This window comes from Equus quagga, chromosome 8, assembly GCF_021613505.1.
Source record: "Equus quagga isolate Etosha38 chromosome 8, UCLA_HA_Equagga_1.0, whole genome shotgun sequence".
Taxonomy (NCBI): domain Eukaryota; kingdom Metazoa; phylum Chordata; class Mammalia; order Perissodactyla; family Equidae; genus Equus; species Equus quagga.
This window is the reverse complement of record NC_060274.1, coordinates 88,667,819-88,686,983: the sequence shown is the minus strand read 5'-3', so window position 1 is coordinate 88,686,983 and position 19,165 is coordinate 88,667,819. Positions and strand designations below refer to the sequence as shown.

The window sequence follows — 19,165 nt, the reverse complement described above, 5'->3', positions numbered from 1 at the left end:
GGGTAAATTATGGTGGCTACAGACAAAAAGTCAGGAATGGAACCCTTAGTTTCCCCAAAGTAATTTCAAAGACATCAGTGAAAATCTCTTTGATGAACACAAAGAAACGAGTTCTATACAACACACATATGAAATGCCATTTGTGTGATTAATGTATTGCCCTGTACGATTTTTATACTTTGGGAAGCATATTACACAGATGTAAACTTTATGGTTGATTAAACAGGATGTTTAGGGCTCATTGCAAAATATTGTCAGAAATATCCCATCAACCCCATTTTTCTTTTACTCTTTATTTTGAAATAATTATCAATTCACAGGAAAGGATGAAAAAATATAGAGAGGTTCCATGTACCTTTCACCCAGCCTCCTCCAATGTTACCATCTTGCATAATAACTGTAGTACAATATCAAAATCGGAAAACTAACATTAATGCAATCCACAGAGCATATTCAGATTTTATTGGTTTTACAGGTATTCTTGTGTGTGTGTGTGTGTGTGTGTGTTTCTATACAGTTTTATCACATGTTTAGATTTGTGCAACCAATCAACATACAGAACTGTACTATCACCACAAGGTCCTCTCAAGCTATTTATTCATAACTACTCTCACTCTGCTTGCAGCCTCCAACCCTACGCCCAGACAACCACTAATCAGCTCTCCATCTCTATATTTTTGCTCTTCAAGAATGGTTTATAAATGGAATCATAGAATGTAGCATTTTGAGATTATTCCCTCAGAATAATTCTTTTGAGACCCATCCAAGTTATTGCATGGATCAATAGCTTGTTCCTTTCTACTGCTGAGTAATATTTCACAGTATAGATGTACCACAGTTCGTTTAACCATTCACCCATTGAAGGACAGCTGAGATTCTTCTAGTTTTTTGCCTATTATGACTAATACTACAAACATTTGTGTACAGAATTTTGAGTGAACACAGGTCTTCCTTTTACTGAGATAATTGCCCAAGAATGCAATTGCTGGGTCTTATGGTAAGTGTACGTTTAGTTCTATAAGAAACTGTCATATTAATTTACAGAGTGGCTGAACCATTTGACATTTTCACCAGCAATATACAAGAATTTTCCACATCTTCACCAGCATTTGGTGTTATCATGCTATATATTTTTTAGCCCTTTTGATAGGTGAGTAGTGATATCTCACTGTGGTTTTGATTTGCGTTTTCCTATTGAATATCTTTTCATGTGCTTTATAGCCATCTGCATTACTATTTGGTGAAATATCTCTTCATATATTTTCCCTATTTTCTAATTAGATTTTTGTTCTCTTCACAAGGTCTTTCAAAAAGGAATTTTTCTTGAGGAAGTTTGGCCCTGAGCTAACATCTTTTGCCAATCCTCCTCTTTTTGCTTGAGGAAGATTGCCACTGAGCTAACATCTATGCCAATCCTCCTCCACTTTGTATGTGGGACACCACCACAGAGTGGCTTGATGAGTGATGTTTAGGTCCGCACCCAGGATCCAAACATGTGAACCCCGGGCCACCGAAGCAGGGAATGTGAACTTAATCACTATGCCACGAGGCTGGCCCCAGCAATTTTTTTTATTTTAGTGAAGCCCAATTATCAAATTTTCCTTTCTATGGACAGTGCTTTTGGCATCAAATCTAAAAACTCTTTGCCCAACCCTAGGTCACAAAAATTTTCTCCTACATGCTTTTTATACGTGTTTTATAGTTTTACATTTCACATTTAAGTCCATGATCAATTTTGAGCTAATTTTTGTATAAAATATGAGGTTTAGATCACATTTATTTTTTGCCTATAGATGTCTAATTCTTCCAGCACTGTATGTTGAAAGGTCAGTCTTCCTCCATTGAATCGCCTAGGTACCTCTGTCAAAAATCACTTGGGCATAATTGAATGAGTCTACTTCCGGGTTCTCCATTCTGTTCCACTGATCTATGTGCCTATCCCTCCACCAATATCACGCTGTCTTTACTATTGCAGCTATATCATAAGTCTTGAAATTGGATGGACCTATTCTTCCCACTTTATTCTTACTTTACAAAATTGTTTCAGCATTCTAGATCCTTTGCCTTTTTATATAAATTTTAGAATAAGCTTGTCTACGTCTACAAAAGACCCCTTCTGGGCATACCCCTGTTTATGTCATTTTAAAAATTAATTATATGGGACAATCAGACTTGCTGCACATATCATTCAGGAGCCTCTCCCACTGCTGGATGATGTCTGCCCGTGTTTGTCAAGTAGACTTTTGGGAGGCATTTGTCAAAGAGCAGTCCAAGGACTAGGGGCACTCCTAGGGGGTCTGTAAAAATGTAGATTCCTGCAGCCATCTTTCTCCTCTTATCTGCCACCTCCTTTGCCTGGGCACTTTTCTAGAAAGTTTGAGCTGAACCTCACGTGCTTGGGATGATTTTAGAGCTGTGGCCAGCAGAACGGGTGTGCGATTAAGCAGTCCAACATACCCTCACAGTCTTCTGGGGCCCCTCCGATCTCATGCCGTGAAATCAGGGGGATGTCTTTGCTACATTCGAACTATGGGTAGTTAAGGGCATTAAAGAGAAAAATTCACCCTCTCTAAAAACAGGACAAAATTGAAAAAGACGTTAACCTATGGGCAGAAGCTATAGAAGAGACCCCCAAATATCTGACAAGGAAAGCAGTTACTGATTGGCGTGATCATATTTGGGAGGAATGAGGAGAAATCTCCACCAACAATGAGCCCCTGACTCATCCAATAGGGAGCTGAAGGATGAGTGCTTAACGGGAGCTCTGTACTATCAGTCTCCCACGCTCCCTGAATCTGAGAGGAACCACAGATTTCAGAATTTCAGCTTGTCACAAAAGGCTTATCTTTTAAACTTATACTTCTTTTGTTCGTGGTATTTGTTACAAAGAAAAAAAATACCAAGTTTCTGGCATGTAGTCAGAGGTGTGCTGCTAATGTTAACAACCAGCTCTGCAAGAGAGAAAAGCCCTGATTTTGTAGCAGGTTCCAATTTTCAAGGTGTAAATAGTCCCATCACGGTGGATTTCAAGCTACCAATGTGATGTCACTGAAAACGGAGCTGGGAAGATAAGCTCTCCAGTAGACCACTGTACACAGAACTACTTGTTTTAACATTAGAGGCAATTGGGTCTGTGAAATCTTTTCTCTTCTTAAGAACAGACCATGAACATTTGCCTAGAGTTTAGGCTATTTCATTGACATCGGAAGTCATGCTATTTATTCTATATACCTAGATAACATACTTAAGAATACCAACAGTCACACATTTTCAGTTATGACCTTATATCTGGCCCTCCTTCTCCTAACCTTGGTATACATGAACTCATAATTTAGCCAGGAGAACATTCATTCCAGTGGCTCCCAAGCCTGTTGAACATCAGAACCAGCTGGAGGCTAATTAAGAATATAGATGCCCAGTGGAAACAACCCAAGTATCCATTGATGGATGAATGCATGAACAAAATGTGGTATATACATACAACGAAATATTACTCAACCTAGAAAAGGAATGAAATCATGATACACACTACAACATGGATGAACCTTGAAGACATTATGTTAAGCGAAATAGGCCAGACACTAAAGGGCAAATATTGTATGATTCCATTTATATGAGGTACCTAGAATAGGCAAATTCATAGAGAAACTAGAATACAGGTTATCAGGGGCTGGAGGGAAGGGATAATGGGGAGTTATTGCTTAGTGGATATAGAGTTTCACTTTGGAATGATGAAAAATTTCTAGAAATAGATAGTGATGGTGATTGCACAACAATGTGAATGCCACTTGAACTGTACACTTTAAAATGGCAATACTGTACACAATAAAAAAATAATACAGATGCCTGGGCCTCACTCATTGGAAATTGTGATTCACATGGTCTGGAGTGGGAGTTAAGCATCTGAATATTTCACAAGCAGCCCTAGCAATTCTAAGGCACATCCACGTTCTGGACCCCTGCACTTTACAGAAGAGGAAATCAATTTAGTACAACCTCTGCATTTCACAGAAGAGGAAACCAAGGCCCCGAAAAAAGTGGCTTGGGCAAGATCAAGTAACTAGAATGAGCAGAGTCAAGAACTGATTCCACATCCAGTTCCATGTCCTGTCCACTTTCACTTCATTCTTCAAATGACTGAGAGTTTTTATGAGCATCCTACACTCCACAAGCCCCAAGGCACAGCAGTTCCCTGTCCAGATGCCTGAAAATACTACCCCGGCTTTTGCATTCAGCAACTCAATGTGGCCTTACCTCTAGAGGTTTGAAGTTGTCACCCTTGCATTCACAGCCTCACCAAGGTGGCCACACCACAGTCCCCAGAGCCCAAAATATCAAAAACTCAAAGTGTATTTTTAACTCTTATCCCTCTGCCTGTCCCAGGTATGGTTCAGAGAATGCCTGGAAATTCTCAGGTAGTCAGAGGGCTGCCTCACGTGTTAAACATCGGCCAGTCTATGCCCAAGCATGTCTGCAAATAAACATCTTGAGCCCTTTAACCACAAAGCTCCTGGAAACATAATTAGCTGGCTCTGGTGCAAATAAGCTCATTGGAGTGAAGAAGGCACTCAAGTTCAGGGACATACCAATGTTCTTTATTCACCTTCATTATCACATGAGTCTTGTTCACTGTCAGCCTCTCTAGCAGACAGATTTCTAAGGCAAGTACACATTAACTCTCAAGATGAGATTCCTCTCAAAATGAGAACCTAGAACATTTGATCTTAAAAAAAAATTGTGCCAACTTCTGAAGAGACTGAAAGAGAGTATTCTCTGATCAAAGCCCAATAAGAATGGTAATATTTGCAGCATAACGATCACTTTAAAAATAATAAATGGATGCACGTATTTTCATGCACCTTCATAAATAGATATTTGTCACACATTTAGATATACTTTCAATTTCAGAGTTGCCAAACTTAAGCAGCAAATAAAAGAGATTCTACGCAGACACTGGGGGCCTCTGGAACAAATCACTTCTTTCCTGTAGTTCCTGATGACGCACCCCAACTTTCCACCTGGAATACCTACCTTTATTTTTCTCAGTTTGACAGCCTCCATGAAACAATGTCAGTAGAAGCCTCAAAGGAGATAAGAATGTTTTGATTTCAAGACATTTTGAGATGATAAGTGTCACTGTAATTTCATTCCCATAGTGAAATATAAGATGGGGGGTGGGGAGTCATCTTAAAGTGCAGGGTGGTTTACTCTTCATGGTGGGCCAGGTATAAGCAGTCACAGAATAGTTTTAAGAGCAGCTGCAGAAAACTCAAAGCCAAATTAGAGGTGTGTTGTATATGATTATTATAAAAAGAAGTAGATAATCATATCGAAATGATGGCAACTAGGAAATCTGAAGTCACAATTGCATAATATTACTTAGTAACTTTGCCCAATACGATGAAAGATGTACTAAAAATTATATTTAGGTTATCGCTAAGTCTATTAGTGCTGAAGCATACTACAGCTACTACCATATGAAAATACACAGGCAGTCATGATTTTAAGGATGTTTTTAATCTATGGAATTCAGTGAAGAAATAGTAAAGTATCAGGAGCCTGGGACTGGTTCATAGATATTCGGTCACTTTTCATTCCTGTTTGTCCACTCTTATCCTCTCCCTATAATTCTCACTCAACTCTTTTTCAGCCCTGCAAAATTCCAAAAAGGAATTAGGATGTGTTAAGAGGTATATGGCTGAATAGTAATACACTAAACATGCAGTTGACGTCATGAGACACGTACTGAACTGCGAAGACTGGATTTTGGTCCCAACTTTCCTATCTTTCTCTTACTTCCCTTTTTCCAATATATATTCAACTACTGTGTGCTAAGCACCATGATTATGGCTAAGAAGACTACAGCCCCTGTCCTCACAGGACCTCCAATTTAGTGGGAGCCACAGAAATTCAAAATGCTAAACCATAATTGTGCCAAGTGTGAAGAAGGAGAGATATTTAATTCCATGGCCATGGAGGCCAAGAAGTGATGCCTCAAGTGAAAGTGAAGAAAGACTAAAAGTTAACGTGATGACATCAAATGGAAAAGCAGCCCAAGCAGAGGGAACAGTATGTGCAAAGCCCCCTGGCAAGAAGTGGGCACAGGACACTGGGAGAGACAAGAGGAAGTCTCCTGCCTGTAGGAGTCCAAAACAAGAGGAGGCTAGAGGGATAAGTAGGATCCAGACGTTGCAGGGCTTGGTGGCCACCTAACCAGAGGAGGAGCGGGACTGGCCAAGTGTGAGCACTCACTAAGACTCACCATGTGCAGTGATCCATAAGCTATCTTCCAGCTCTAAGCACCATTCTCAATAGACACTTCTCCCTGCCATGCATCCCAGAGCTGCTCTGAGCATGGCTGGTAGAGTTCTAAGGTGGTTCCCAAGATTTCCACTCCTTGATGTATAGGAACATATTCCACCTTGTATAATCCCCTGCCCTTGAACATAGGCAAGACTTGTGAATGTGATGGATGTCACTCCCATGATTATGTTATGTCCTGTGGTAAAGATGAAGAGATTTTGCAGGTGTGATTAACATCCCTAATCAATTTGACTTTGAGTTATCAAAGAGAGAAATTATCCTGAGTGGGCCTGAACTAATAGGTGAGCCCTTTAAAAGGGTCTATGGGTCATAGAGATGTTCTCCTACCGGCCCTGAAGAAGAAAGCCATTCTACAGCCACAAGGAACTGAATTCTACTGACAACAGTGTGAGCTTAGAAGATGACCTTGAGCCTCAGAGGATACTTCAGCCCTGGCTGACCTTGATTGCAGCCTTATGAGACCCAGCTAAGCCATGCCTAGAATCCTAACCCATGGAAACGGTAAGATAATAAATGAGTGTTATTTTAGGCCACTAATTTGTCATAACTTGTTAAGCATCAGTATAAAATTAATAGACTGGTCATCAGTCACTGAAGGCAGCTCTATCAGGCCAGGGTAGCTGCTGGAGAGGCCACCCATGTTCTGATAGGGCTGCCAGGCACATGCCTGATGGCAGCACTTCACATATGATACAACAGAGAGACCAGGGCCACCATCACAATGAGAAGCATTCTCGACCTGCCCACTTTAGGGAAGACAAAACTGATGCACCTCAAGTCAGCAGCAAGTCTTGGAAATCTAATCTTCTAACCTAAAGGCGACCACAAACTCTCCACGTAAACTGCCTTCCCAAATCCTGCAGAATCTAAGACACAGAGGCCTTGAATAAATGGACTGGGCCAAATCTGACAGGGAAAGCTGATCTCTGATCTAGGCTTTCTTACTAGTTTTAACAACAAAAGCAGATTTTTTTAAAATATGATTTTAATATTAACAAGATCTTTTCAAAGAAACAAGGTCATTCTTACTTAAATGCCAAAATAGCCTGGTTTATATTATGGGAAACCTATCTGATATATAACATTTTATACATCTTTTTTACAGTTAGAGAAAAGGAGGGGGAAAAAGAAACCCCTCTGTTGTTTTTATTTTGTTCTGCTTTTTCTTGTTTTTAAAAGCATATTAACAGTCCCAACTTAAATCGCTGGGGCTGGATAGATAAAATTAGTTATACTGTTAAAGGTTAAAATAGTGATAGGTTAAAATATATATGTAGGCATTTCATAATCTAACAACTTTCATCAAGAAACACATCAGAAATTCTCTTAAGCTCAAAATCTTGGTAAAAATGACAATTGCACTGGAATCGAGTGACTCAATGGTGGGGATGTTTTTAAGAGCAATGCAATTTCCCAAGATGTTTTAAGTGATGGGTCAGAGTCTCAGCATTAAAACAGTTAGGAGTAAAACTAGTGGAAACTGCTATGTAGTTGGAAACAAAATACACACACACAATATGCAGAGACTGGCTCTGGAAGGATCCCCAAGAACCTGGAAAATCGTTGTTTCTAGGAAGGGGTACCAGGTGGCTAGAATGAAGAGTGGGAGGGAACCTTACATTTACTATAGATGCTTTTGTATATTTTTAATTGTATGTATGCATTATCTATTAAGAATATTTTATGAAACCAAGCACACACATACTCACAAAAGAGTAAAGCTCATCTAAATTGTCTTAGTGGGGCACTCCTGCAGTATAAACAGTCATGGATGCTGGAGAGGAAAAATAAATTAAGCTAGAGGTTCCCCAAAAAATGTTAATCAGTAAGAAAAGTCACAGCCTCCTGAGCCACATGTTGTTTTCAATCACCCCCACAAAGTTTCTCTGCCCACATACTTCCTTTGAAATCGCTGGTCCACCCAGGCTATAAAAGTCCATGGAGGGAGAAGGGGTGTGGCAGAGATGAAACTGATGCAGGCAAAACTGATCCAGAGTCTCTCTTGCTCCTTTATCTCCAGAGCCCTCCTGACTCTCCAGGTCTCTCCTCCCTCCTTCTTATCTCATGGGTGGTGTAACACCAGGAAGAATGGAGCATGTGGAGTCTGAGCTCTACTACCTCTCAGCAACTGTGGGATGTTGAAAAACATCACTTCTCTAAGCATCTGTTTACCCATCTGTTAAATCAGAATCATAATAACCACCACCTCAGGGTTGAATACAATCTCTACGAAAATCTAAAGACTGGGGTTTGTCTATTCCAATATATTCTCTAAATCTAGATCACAGTACAGTTAAAAGACTGACACAGCATTAACCTTAAGGCAATCATTCCTTACTTGGGGTGTGAAATCTGGGGCAAACTGCATCTGAGTCGATCATATATAATAACTACCAAAGAATTTGGTCATGTCTAAAAGAAAGGAAAACAGAGGTTGAGGAAAGAGCCACTCTTTTTGTTTGGGCAACAGATGATGCAAGGTTATGATTGCCAGAAGCAGCTTGGTTAAAAGCAAACAACCAGATTGACACATGACAGCCTTTCCATCTTAAGACATTTAAACAATAGGACAATTTACTCTGTCAACACAGAGACTGTGATTATTTTTTTAAGTTCTTTTTTTTTTTATGCTCATTCCTATATATAGTAATTGGCTGGATCCCTGCAAAACAGTCACATAGCAATATTCTTGAAGGCATGGTCATCTTCCAGGTCATTCTCGAAACAATATTGAGAAGAGGCCCCTTATTCATGACCTGGTACTGTATGAAACACAAGCTATAATTATTAATGCTCAATCTTTTACCGTTATTCACAATTCTGTTTTACTGTGGTCAGTCCTTGGTCTATATAAATGAGGCCAATCCCCTTAAAAGTCTCCATGCATGTTTTGCTCTCTAATTCTTATTTATCAGAACCTAGGATGGTTGTCCTGATTTTGGAAATCAGTATGTAAATACTTATATTTTGCCTCCTTCCTTTCATTTTCTGAGACATTATAGGATATTTTTAAATCAAATATAAAAGTTAAACTATTAAAAAATGCAACCCATGTGATCACAACCCATAGAAAAATAAGACAAAGCACAGAGAAATCAAAGACAAGAGAAGATTGTGGAACATAAATCACGCTTGACAAATAAAAGACTATTTTCTTATATCTTTCATCAAAGTATTACAGACAATTAATATTTTATTCTCTATATGAAGAAAAAGGATGGAATTTGGTCTATAAATGTTTGAAACACACCTTATTCATTTATGATCCATTAATAACAAACATACATTCAGATAACAAATACATTATTGTTCATGAAAGAACCCCAAATTAAAGGGTGATTCTAGTCCAAGTAAATGCAGAAAAGCTGCCAAAACTGTCTGTTTGACTCTCAATGATCTCATTTGTTTTCATCAAACAGTATTGAGTTTTTTCAAATTAGATTAATCTTTTGCCCAGTTGTTAGGCTATTTGGATAAAATTTTACTGTTATTAGCATAAAATGATCCAAAAAGTACACTGAAACACTTGCTTGGGAAGAATAGTTATAATTTTCTGACTTTTGTCTTTTAAAGAATATCTGGCTTCATAAAAGTTAAGAACAATTTGGTAAGTAGTGCCATCCATAAATAGCTGGCATGTGGCTCAGTATGATCCAGAACAAATGAATGGATGGAACATATCAGCAATCTGAATGAAGCTAACAGCAATAAAAATGCAGGCACACACACACATAACTTTTCTAAGAATCCTTTGGAAATATGGGTTTTCATATTTCTGTCCTCAAGCAGATTTACTCTACCACTTCCTTTTCAATATCAACATCTTTCCAGAAGAAAATAAGTAGAAGTCATGATAGGATTCTGTTAAATTTTGTCTGACCCTCCACCCTCCCCCACACAACCAACCAACAAACAAAAACTTATTCCAGATTTGTTTTAATTCAATAGGTCTGGAGGGAAGCCCAGGAGCTGGTATTTCAACAAGTTCCCTAGGTGATTATGAGTGGCAGGCAATGCCTAAGAACTATTTCATGCCTTTGCGTGTACCATGACCTTCAGCTGGGAGCCTTCCCCAGAACAGCCCTCTTTGGATGTGATTAACTCCTTCTTGTTCAAGAAAATAAATTGCCTCTTCTGGAAAGCCTTCCCTGGCACACTCCCCAATCCCTTGCCCACGAGCCGTCCTCCTTCCCTGTCCCTCTGCACTCTGGCATCCCTTCCCTGGAGAACTGCCCCCACTGGAGGGTATTTCTTTGTCCTCCCAGTAGAGCCAGCTCCTTGAAGGCATGGCCATCCTCTGGTTGATCTTTGAGTCACTAACACTTTGGCAAGTGAATGATATAACTTCTCTGGCCCTCAGTTTCCTCGTATGTAAAACGAGAAAGCTAGAATTACCTGGCTGTTGTGAGGGATAAGTGGTGAGCATAAACTGACTAGCTTAGTATCCAGCATTGTGGGAAAACGAGTCCCTTTGAGATTACTGTGAAGATAATAAGTGGAGGTAAAGGTCTTAAAATCAACCCGTTAATTCACACTTTGCAACCCATAGAGCTTCAACAACACTAAATGGAAAGGCAAATGCCCACAGCTTTCACAAGGAACAAAGTCATCACTGAGGAGTTATGTTCCTAACCAGTGGCCTGGTCTCAAACAAAGAATGGGAATGACGCATAGAGACCCATAAAGAATGAGCACAGTCATAAAGACCAAGATGCAATACATATAAACTTCTGTAATTACTTAAAGGAATGAAATTCGGCTCCACATAATTACAAATACACTATGAACACTAATTACAGAAGTGGCCCCAATATATGGCAGTATCCATAGGATAAAATACAAATATAAACATAGCATAATATGGGAATTTTAATTGATCCCAAATAATATGGCTTCTTCTCACCCTGCTTCCCATATTGAAAGCATGACAAACAAAAAGTAATAATCTCAGACAGCCTTCAGATGCGTCTAAGGTAGAGTAGGTTTGATAATTAGGATGATGAAAATGATGGTTGAAAAAAATCATTCTTAGAAATAAGGCAAATAAAACATTCCCCCATTCTTCAACTAGCCTATATTCTAAATTTAGGTGATTCTATAACTGCAGTTTGTCAGCACTGGGCCAAATTTTGCAAAAATAATATCGGCCAAGTCCTAATTTGTTGACAACTGTCAGTGCTTTTTATATTCTATACATTTTCTATTTCATTGAAAAACATAAAAGCAATTGATGGCCCTCAGCTAGATTCCTTAAAAGGAGTTGATGCCATTTCTCAGCAAACCACAGAGAGGAGGAGGAAAATATCCCTTGTGGTATAGGAGAAATTCAGAGAGGGAAATAACTGGGATAGGAGTGTGCGTATGGCAGTCTAAAGTGAGGAAGTGGTGATATGGGCAATATACGGGTGATGCAGCTATATGGGAAAGTTTTTAAAGCAAAGGCAGCTGATTTGTCTAAACGTTGCCACGTGTAATGCCAAGTCTCCCTTCTCTAGTCTACCACCTTTTAGGAAGGGCTTAAAAACTCTCGAGAGAATAGGAAAGGAGACTGGCCCTGCCTTTTTAGGAGGCCACTGAGCAATCCATTACAAGTTAACATGTGCACGCCTCTCCCCACAGCACTTTGATTTCCAGGTTTCTGTCCTTGAGAAACATACACAGGTGGGCACAACAGGAACGGCAAGTCAGTTCCCTGCAGGGTGCAAAACACTGACAATCTACACGTCTATCAACAGGGAGATGTTAAATAAATTATTATACATCTACGCTATGGAATCCATACAACAGTTAAAAAGCATGAACTGTCATGGAAAAATTCCTAAGTCATATTATTGCTGAGATATTTTTTAAAGCAAACTGTGAAAGAATATGTACTGTTTAATTCCATTTACATAAAAATAAAACCAAATATACATAATCACATATAAATGTATATGTATATATGGGTGTGTGTATATATGTGATAAACAGATAAAGGTCTAGGAAAGATACAACAAATTGATCACAGTTGTTATGTCTGAGAAGACTGTTTTTGTAGCTTAAAAAAGGACTTTTTTCTCTTTATTTTTTAAATTTTTTAGTATGATAATGCATTAATGTAATAGTTAGCTAACTAAAGTTAAAATTAAAAATTATTACACTAAGGAAGGGAAGGAGGAAGAGAGAGAAGTTGGAAGGGAAAAAAGAAAGTCCCAATGAATGCTGGGAAGTAGTCAGCCAGTTCTTGGGGTTCAGGTCCCCCCACTCCTATTTATTTACACAACTGAATAACGAGCAAAGAGTTTTGATCAGCATTCACCAGTACTTCAACATTTGAGTTATATTTTCTTGGTCATTATTTATTCACTTTATTTCTTACATCATTTTAATGATATTAAAATTTCAAAATAGGAGGCAAGCAAAGGGTCAGAGAAAAACCATGGCCTCACAGCTAAAAAGGGCAAAAAGATTTCTCACCCCCAAGACGCATTGACTGGAGCATCTAAAAGATATTCTTCCCATTCATTGATCAAGAAGGCCCATCCTCTCTCTTCTTTTTTTTTCTTTCTCTGGCAGCAGTAGCTCTTAAGCCTCAGCTCCCATGACAGTCCTGATGGAGACCTGAAAATGCAGACTCAGGAACCCAGGCCCAGAGCTTCTGATATAGCAGGCCTGCCAGCCTAATGGTGAGACCACGGTCTGTGCCCCATCTCCATCATTTACTAGCTCTGTGATCTTGGGCAAGTCAATACACCTCTGAGTGCCATCACTTTATCATCTGTAAAATGGGGCTATGGTAGTACCTCCCTCATTAAGTTTATGAGGACTCAATGCCTGGCTCTGAGTAAGGACTGCATGTACTTGCTGCTGCTATTTTGATGAAGAGGATGTTGATCTCAGTTACTATTATTAGTATTAGGCAAGGCCCAGGAATCTGCATTTTAACAGGTGATTCTGTGGTCCATTGCATTTTGAGATACATTGCTTACACTCATGATTCCCTCAGGTAAGAGGAAGGGCAAAACAAGAAAAAGCAATAGAGTCACGCACTGCATAACAACATTTTGATCAACAACAGACCACATATACAATGGTGATCCCTTAAGATTAGTCCCACACAGCCTAGGTGTGTAGTAGGCTATACCATCTAGCTTTGTATAACTACACTCTACGATGTTCACAGAATGATAAAATCACCTAACGACACATTTCTCAGAATGTATTCCTGCCTTTAAGTGACACACAACTGTACTCAAGGGAAACTCAAAGAAGCTAGCTCTCACTACTGTTTATCCAGTTAGCAATCCTAGATTCCACCTTCCCATGTGCTTGCTGATGGTAAAAAGGTTCTTCCAGGAGGGGCATCGCCACTGGGAAGTGTGGTAGACCCACACCCTCCACCCGTCCTGCTGGGTTGGGCACACACCATGCTCACCTCTACAAGAGACCTGACGACACTGTTGCCTGATCTGTCTGGTGAGTACATGTAAAAACAGCATAAGGTGGTCCGTCTGAACAGAAATGCCTTTCAAAGCACAGGAGAACTAAGTCCACGAGCTCTCCCTTTACCATGTGTTAACTGATCTAAACAACAAGAGGCTCCATTTCTTTGGTAAGAAAAATTCATTGCATATTATTCCCTGACCTGATTAAAATTTTTTGACCCCGAGACAATAGACATCATTCTGCTCTAAAATAAAGTATTATCAACAAGCTTCTCAGTAATATGATTCCTCACTATATCACTCTTTTTGAGTAAGAAAAATCAAAACCCTCAGTGTTAGCACGGGGGAAAAGGATTTACGGGAAACACAGCTGCTGCTCATTTCAGAATTTCTGCTACACAATAAGGATTTGTTGTTGTTTCCTAATGCGAACAGAGGATACAAAAGGGTTAAGGAGAGGTGTACCAGATTCCCTGGGAGGCCCGATCCAGAGTGGTGTCTGCGTTAAAACTAAGATCTACTCTCTACCCGGGTAATGCTCCTCTGGATTCTGTCTTTGGGGTCATTATTCCTTTACTGCACATGCTCTTCGGTTTCAGTTTCTTATATTTACCCTTGCCAGTGCGAAAATCCAGGATACGACCTAAATGCCCAGAAATGGAGAAATGACCTAGTGAATATTGGTACATTCCTACAACAGAATCTTACATACACCGTAAGGACGCTATTTCCAAACAACTTGAGAAGATATTATGTCCTGATGTTAAGTTGGGGGAAAAAAACCCAGAAGTAATACAATATGAGTAGTAAGATGTCAACTAGGTAAATACTTTTACATGGGAAACAAATACAGAAAGAAATATACCAAATATTAACAATTGTTATTTCTGGGTGGTGGGATTATAATAATTTGTTTTCTACTTTCCCACAGTTTAGACTATTTTTCAAAGCTTTTTCTATGAGCCTATGTTACTATTCTAATCAGAAAAACATAAATTAATCAGTAGCTAAGAGCAAATACCTTAAAACCCATGAGACAAACACTGTATTATGGAGCAGAAATAGAGAAAATGAAGGGGGCATCTTTAACATCCACCTGCAGGGCCTAAAAAGTCAGATCCATTAAGGAGTTTCTCTCACGAAGGTCCACCTCAACGTAAGCTGGGGATTGTAACCTCTTCCAAAATGCCTTGACATGACTATCAGAAAGAGAACTCAAGGGCCAGCCCAGGGGCATAGTGGTTAAGTTTGGCACACTCCCCTTCAGTGGCCTGAGTTCATGGGTTCAGATCCTGGGCACAAACCTACACCACTCATCAAGCCATGCTGTGGCAGCAACCCACATACAAAATGGAGGAAGACTGACACAGATGTTAGCTCAGGGACAATCTTCCTCAAGCAAAAAGAAAAAAGAAAGACAACTCAGGATGCTGAATTCATTGGTCTATTCTTGGGTCCAGTTTAATTTTAAGAGGCTTATCTTCTTAAGGTCAAAAAGAATACTCAAGAAATGTATTTGTCTGGGGTATCTCTTTCCCTTGGAAGATTAGGATAATCGGAGGAAAGAATGACGATAAAGGAGACAGCAGGACAAGAAGGAAAAAAGGTTACACAACAGCAACAGAAAGTTCCCTTCTGTACTACACATAATAGGGAAATGAACGGAAAGCCTGGGGCATGTTCCCTTGACACATTCTGCTTCCATCCTGTTCTATCCATCTGACCTCTCACCGATGAGGCAGCCTTGCAAGACGAAGATGGCAAATAAGCAGTTTAAAAAATGAAGGAAATAGAGGAGGTTCTTTAAGGTGAAACAACAGTAACTTAGACACACATTGGCTCACTAACATCTTTTTAATTGTAACTAGTTTGACCATCTGCTTGGGAAATTCCTCATAAATTACTATTTCAGGTCTTGCATTGATAGCTCTCAGAAGTCATATGGGTAAACATCTGACTCCCAACTCTGTGGGAAAGAGGCGAGAAATAAATTCAGAAGGTTCTGAAAAGATATCATCCCAGCCCATTTGCTCCCCCCGAAAGACTTCAGCAAGTGTGTCCTTATAGTTAAGCCCATGACATTTTTAAAGAACGCCTACTCTACTTACATGAATTGAGAAAGGTTTACCCACCAGGCACTGTGCTAAACACTTTGAATGCATCTTCCCATTTAATTCCCTCCAACAGTTATTATCCTCATTTTACAGGTGAGGGAACTGGGGTGGAGAGAGGTTCCCCATCTCTACCTGCTCAAGTAGAAATGTTGGGGTGTTCATTTCCCAGGGCTGCTGTAACAAATGACCACCAGTTTGGTGGCTTAAGACAACAGAAATTTATTCTCTCACAGTTCTGGAGACCAGAAGTCCAAACTCAAGGTGTCAGCAGGGCCATGCTCCCTCTGAAGGTTCTAGGGAAGAATCTCTCTTTGCCTTTCCCAGCTCCTGGCATCCCCATGTCTTCCTTGGCTTGAGGCAGCATAATTCCGATCTCCGCCTCCTTCCTTCCTTCCTTCCTTCCTCCCTCCCTTTTTTCCTTCCTTCCTTCCTTCCTTCCTCCCTCCCATTCTTCCTTCCTTTCACTTTTAGTCCTCAACAATTATTATGGTTTACCATACTAACGATGGATGTTAAACAATTTGGCATTAACACTTGACATGTGGATTTTATATAATAGTGTGTTTTGACAAGTTCACACGATCTTCATTGAATGTAGAGACTCACGGGTTGTCACCACAAATAGGCTTTAATTTACCTGGTTTCTGTAGAGCTCTTTTTGATGGTTCTTTCAGCGCCCCCAGCCGTTCCCTCTAAAAACGTCTATTCTCTGTGGGGATAGAAATCACCTGGTACTAGGTCAAGATTTCTTTCAGTGTTTCCCCATCCAGGCTGCAAATAGAATTTCCTGGGAGCTTTTTTAAAAGACACATGCCTAGCCCCATCCCCATAACAAGTGAATCTGAATCTCAGGGAACAGAGCCCAGGTGTTTATATCTGCCTCTCTTGTTACACAGCTGCCCTCTCTGTGTGTCTCTGTCTGTCTTCTCTTCATATGAAGATACCAGTCATATTACATTTGGGGCCACCCTAATCTCGTATGACCTTAACTAATTACATCTCCAAAGACCCTATTTCCAAATAAAGTCGCTTTCTGAAGTTCTTAGTGGACAAGAACTTTTGGGGACACTCTGCAACCCAAGACTATTGGATTCAGACTTGGTAGTGTCACTCCAGAAGAACTCACATCCTGAATGACTGTGCTCATTTTGCCTCCCGGGGGACCCTACTCTGTTAAGCACTGTTTACACTCACACTAACAGACACTAGGCAATGTCAGAGCGTGACCTGGCTCTTGTCCTCAAAGAGTTGATGATCTACTGAATGCAAATGAGATATCGAAGGAGGAAAGCACACCACTGAAGCATTTGTGTGAACTTCTGTATGCCAGAGAAACTTACAGGGGAAAGTGATGGATGAGGGCCGGGGGACCCTGAGCACAGGCAACAGCTGGACACGTTGGGAGGGAAGATCTGAGCAAAGGCAAGGAGGCAAGACTAGGAGCAGCGTGTTCAAGAGGGACACATGTGCTGGAGGTCCCTGGGAAGGAGGTTGGAATAAGGGTATTGTAGAGATGCCTCAGAGACAAAGGGAGGAAATTAGATTTAATTTAGAAGGAAAGAAAAAATTTAATAGGGATCAAAATGATAAAATTTGGGCTTAAAGACTCCTCTGGCAGAGGTGGGCAGGGCAAGCAGGGGGCCTGGAAAAACTGAATGTTGAAACTTTTTGACAAAATATGCTTGTGTGCACGTGTACCAATGTGCATAGGCATCATATTCGCATCTTCCCTGTAACATTTCAACAACCTTCCTCAGAAAACAAACCGAATATGCAGTTGGTCACCATGCTTTCATCCCTCCACTTGGAAGGTCCCCTTTACTACCAAGCCCCCAACACACACACACACACACACACACACACACACACACACCAGCTTCCCTCCCAGCACCTATTTGCACCCCAGCCAAGAGCTGAGTGAAGAGAAAGGTGAGAGAAAGAGAAATAAAAATTTCTGAGGCGACAGCCAAAAAAGAAGGCGGCCAGGACGGCAATCACCTTTGCACCGCTCACAGCAGGCTCCCCTCTGCTTGATGGCCAGGGCACAGTCTCTCGACAGCACTGGGCACTTCTCTCTCTTACAGGTCACTTCCTTGTTCTAGGCAAAAAGAGACAAGAGACATTTGAAATAAACTTCCAACAGAATCCCAGCACACGGCTACCTAGACTCCATCTTCCACTCTTGCCTTCTTCTTGGCAAGAAAACTCTGTGTAGCAAACAAGATTTTGCTCTCTCTGGACCAGAAATATCCATCTAGGAACATAGGACTCTTTCAGATGAGGGGCAGATAAGAGGGGATGAAAAGTCCCTTCTTTACAAGCAACTTAACCGAGATAACTGAATGCCGAGAAAGAGGACTTCTCCCGCTCTGTTCTAAGGTTTCTTTTCTGTACACACTATAGAATGATAATATTTGTGTAAATCATATTTTGCCCATTGGGCTACCTGGGCCAGGACTACATCGTGAGAGCAAAAATATTTGCACACGGATGTCCAACAATCCTTAATAGTAGAGTGCATTAAAATGCAGCAATCTAAAGTTCCAACTCAAATAATGACAAAACTGAGTATTGAATCGGCTCTGTTAGAGAAAAAATAATATTCCCCATGCCAAGCGGAGACACAGTCGTCAGTGTTTTATAGCTGTGGGACAGCTGCGTTATATTAGCACTTATGCTAATGAAAGTGCGGTGAGTATTCACATCTTCGGTTTTATCCTGAAAGGTTAGCTGTTAATGTGACTTAGAGAAGATCCAAACATGATGTATGTGCCTGATTATAGACTGGAGGCAGGTAAACTAAAAATACTATGTCAGGAAACTTCAACAAGTTCTGAGCTTTCACAAGCGTCTGCTACATGCTGGGTGTTGTGGCTTTCATTCTCATTAAAATCCTGTGAGATAAGTATTAGCACTCTCCTCTGTTTACAAACAAGAAAACCGCTGCTCAGAGAAGGTCTGTGACCTTTCCACCATTAGACAGTTTTGCAGTGGTAGACGTGGATTTCAAGTTTCAACTCACAAATGTGTACAAGCCATGGCCTACCACAATCATTGCCTGATTTACGGGCAGATCAGAGACTGACCAGCTCTCTCGCCTCAAGATGAACCTAGAACCCTCCTGGAATATGTACACGAGAAATCCCAACTCAGCCCTGACAATGACCTGGGAAAGATTCACAGGTGTACCCAGTATGCTTCAACGTCATGAGAGTAAGGAAGATCTCACCATTTCTGGTCCAGAACCAAGCAGCTGTGTGTGTGTGTGTGTGTGTGTGTGTGTGTGTGTGTGTGTGTGTGTGT

The 19,165-nt window shown here is 40.4% G+C and overlaps 1 protein-coding gene across 3 annotated transcripts in view; it reads right to left on the bottom strand.

The window, feature by feature from the left end:
• BMPER (BMP binding endothelial regulator) overlaps positions 1-19,165 on the bottom strand; it is a 233,886-nt gene that overhangs the window by 183,024 nt on the left and 31,697 nt on the right. For all 3 annotated transcript variants that reach the window (XM_046669043.1, XM_046669041.1, XM_046669042.1), the window contains one exon: positions 17,861-17,960. In XM_046669043.1, coding sequence (XP_046524999.1) covers positions 17,861-17,960 — 100 coding nt within the window. The remainder of the gene's footprint in view (positions 1-17,860; positions 17,961-19,165) is intronic.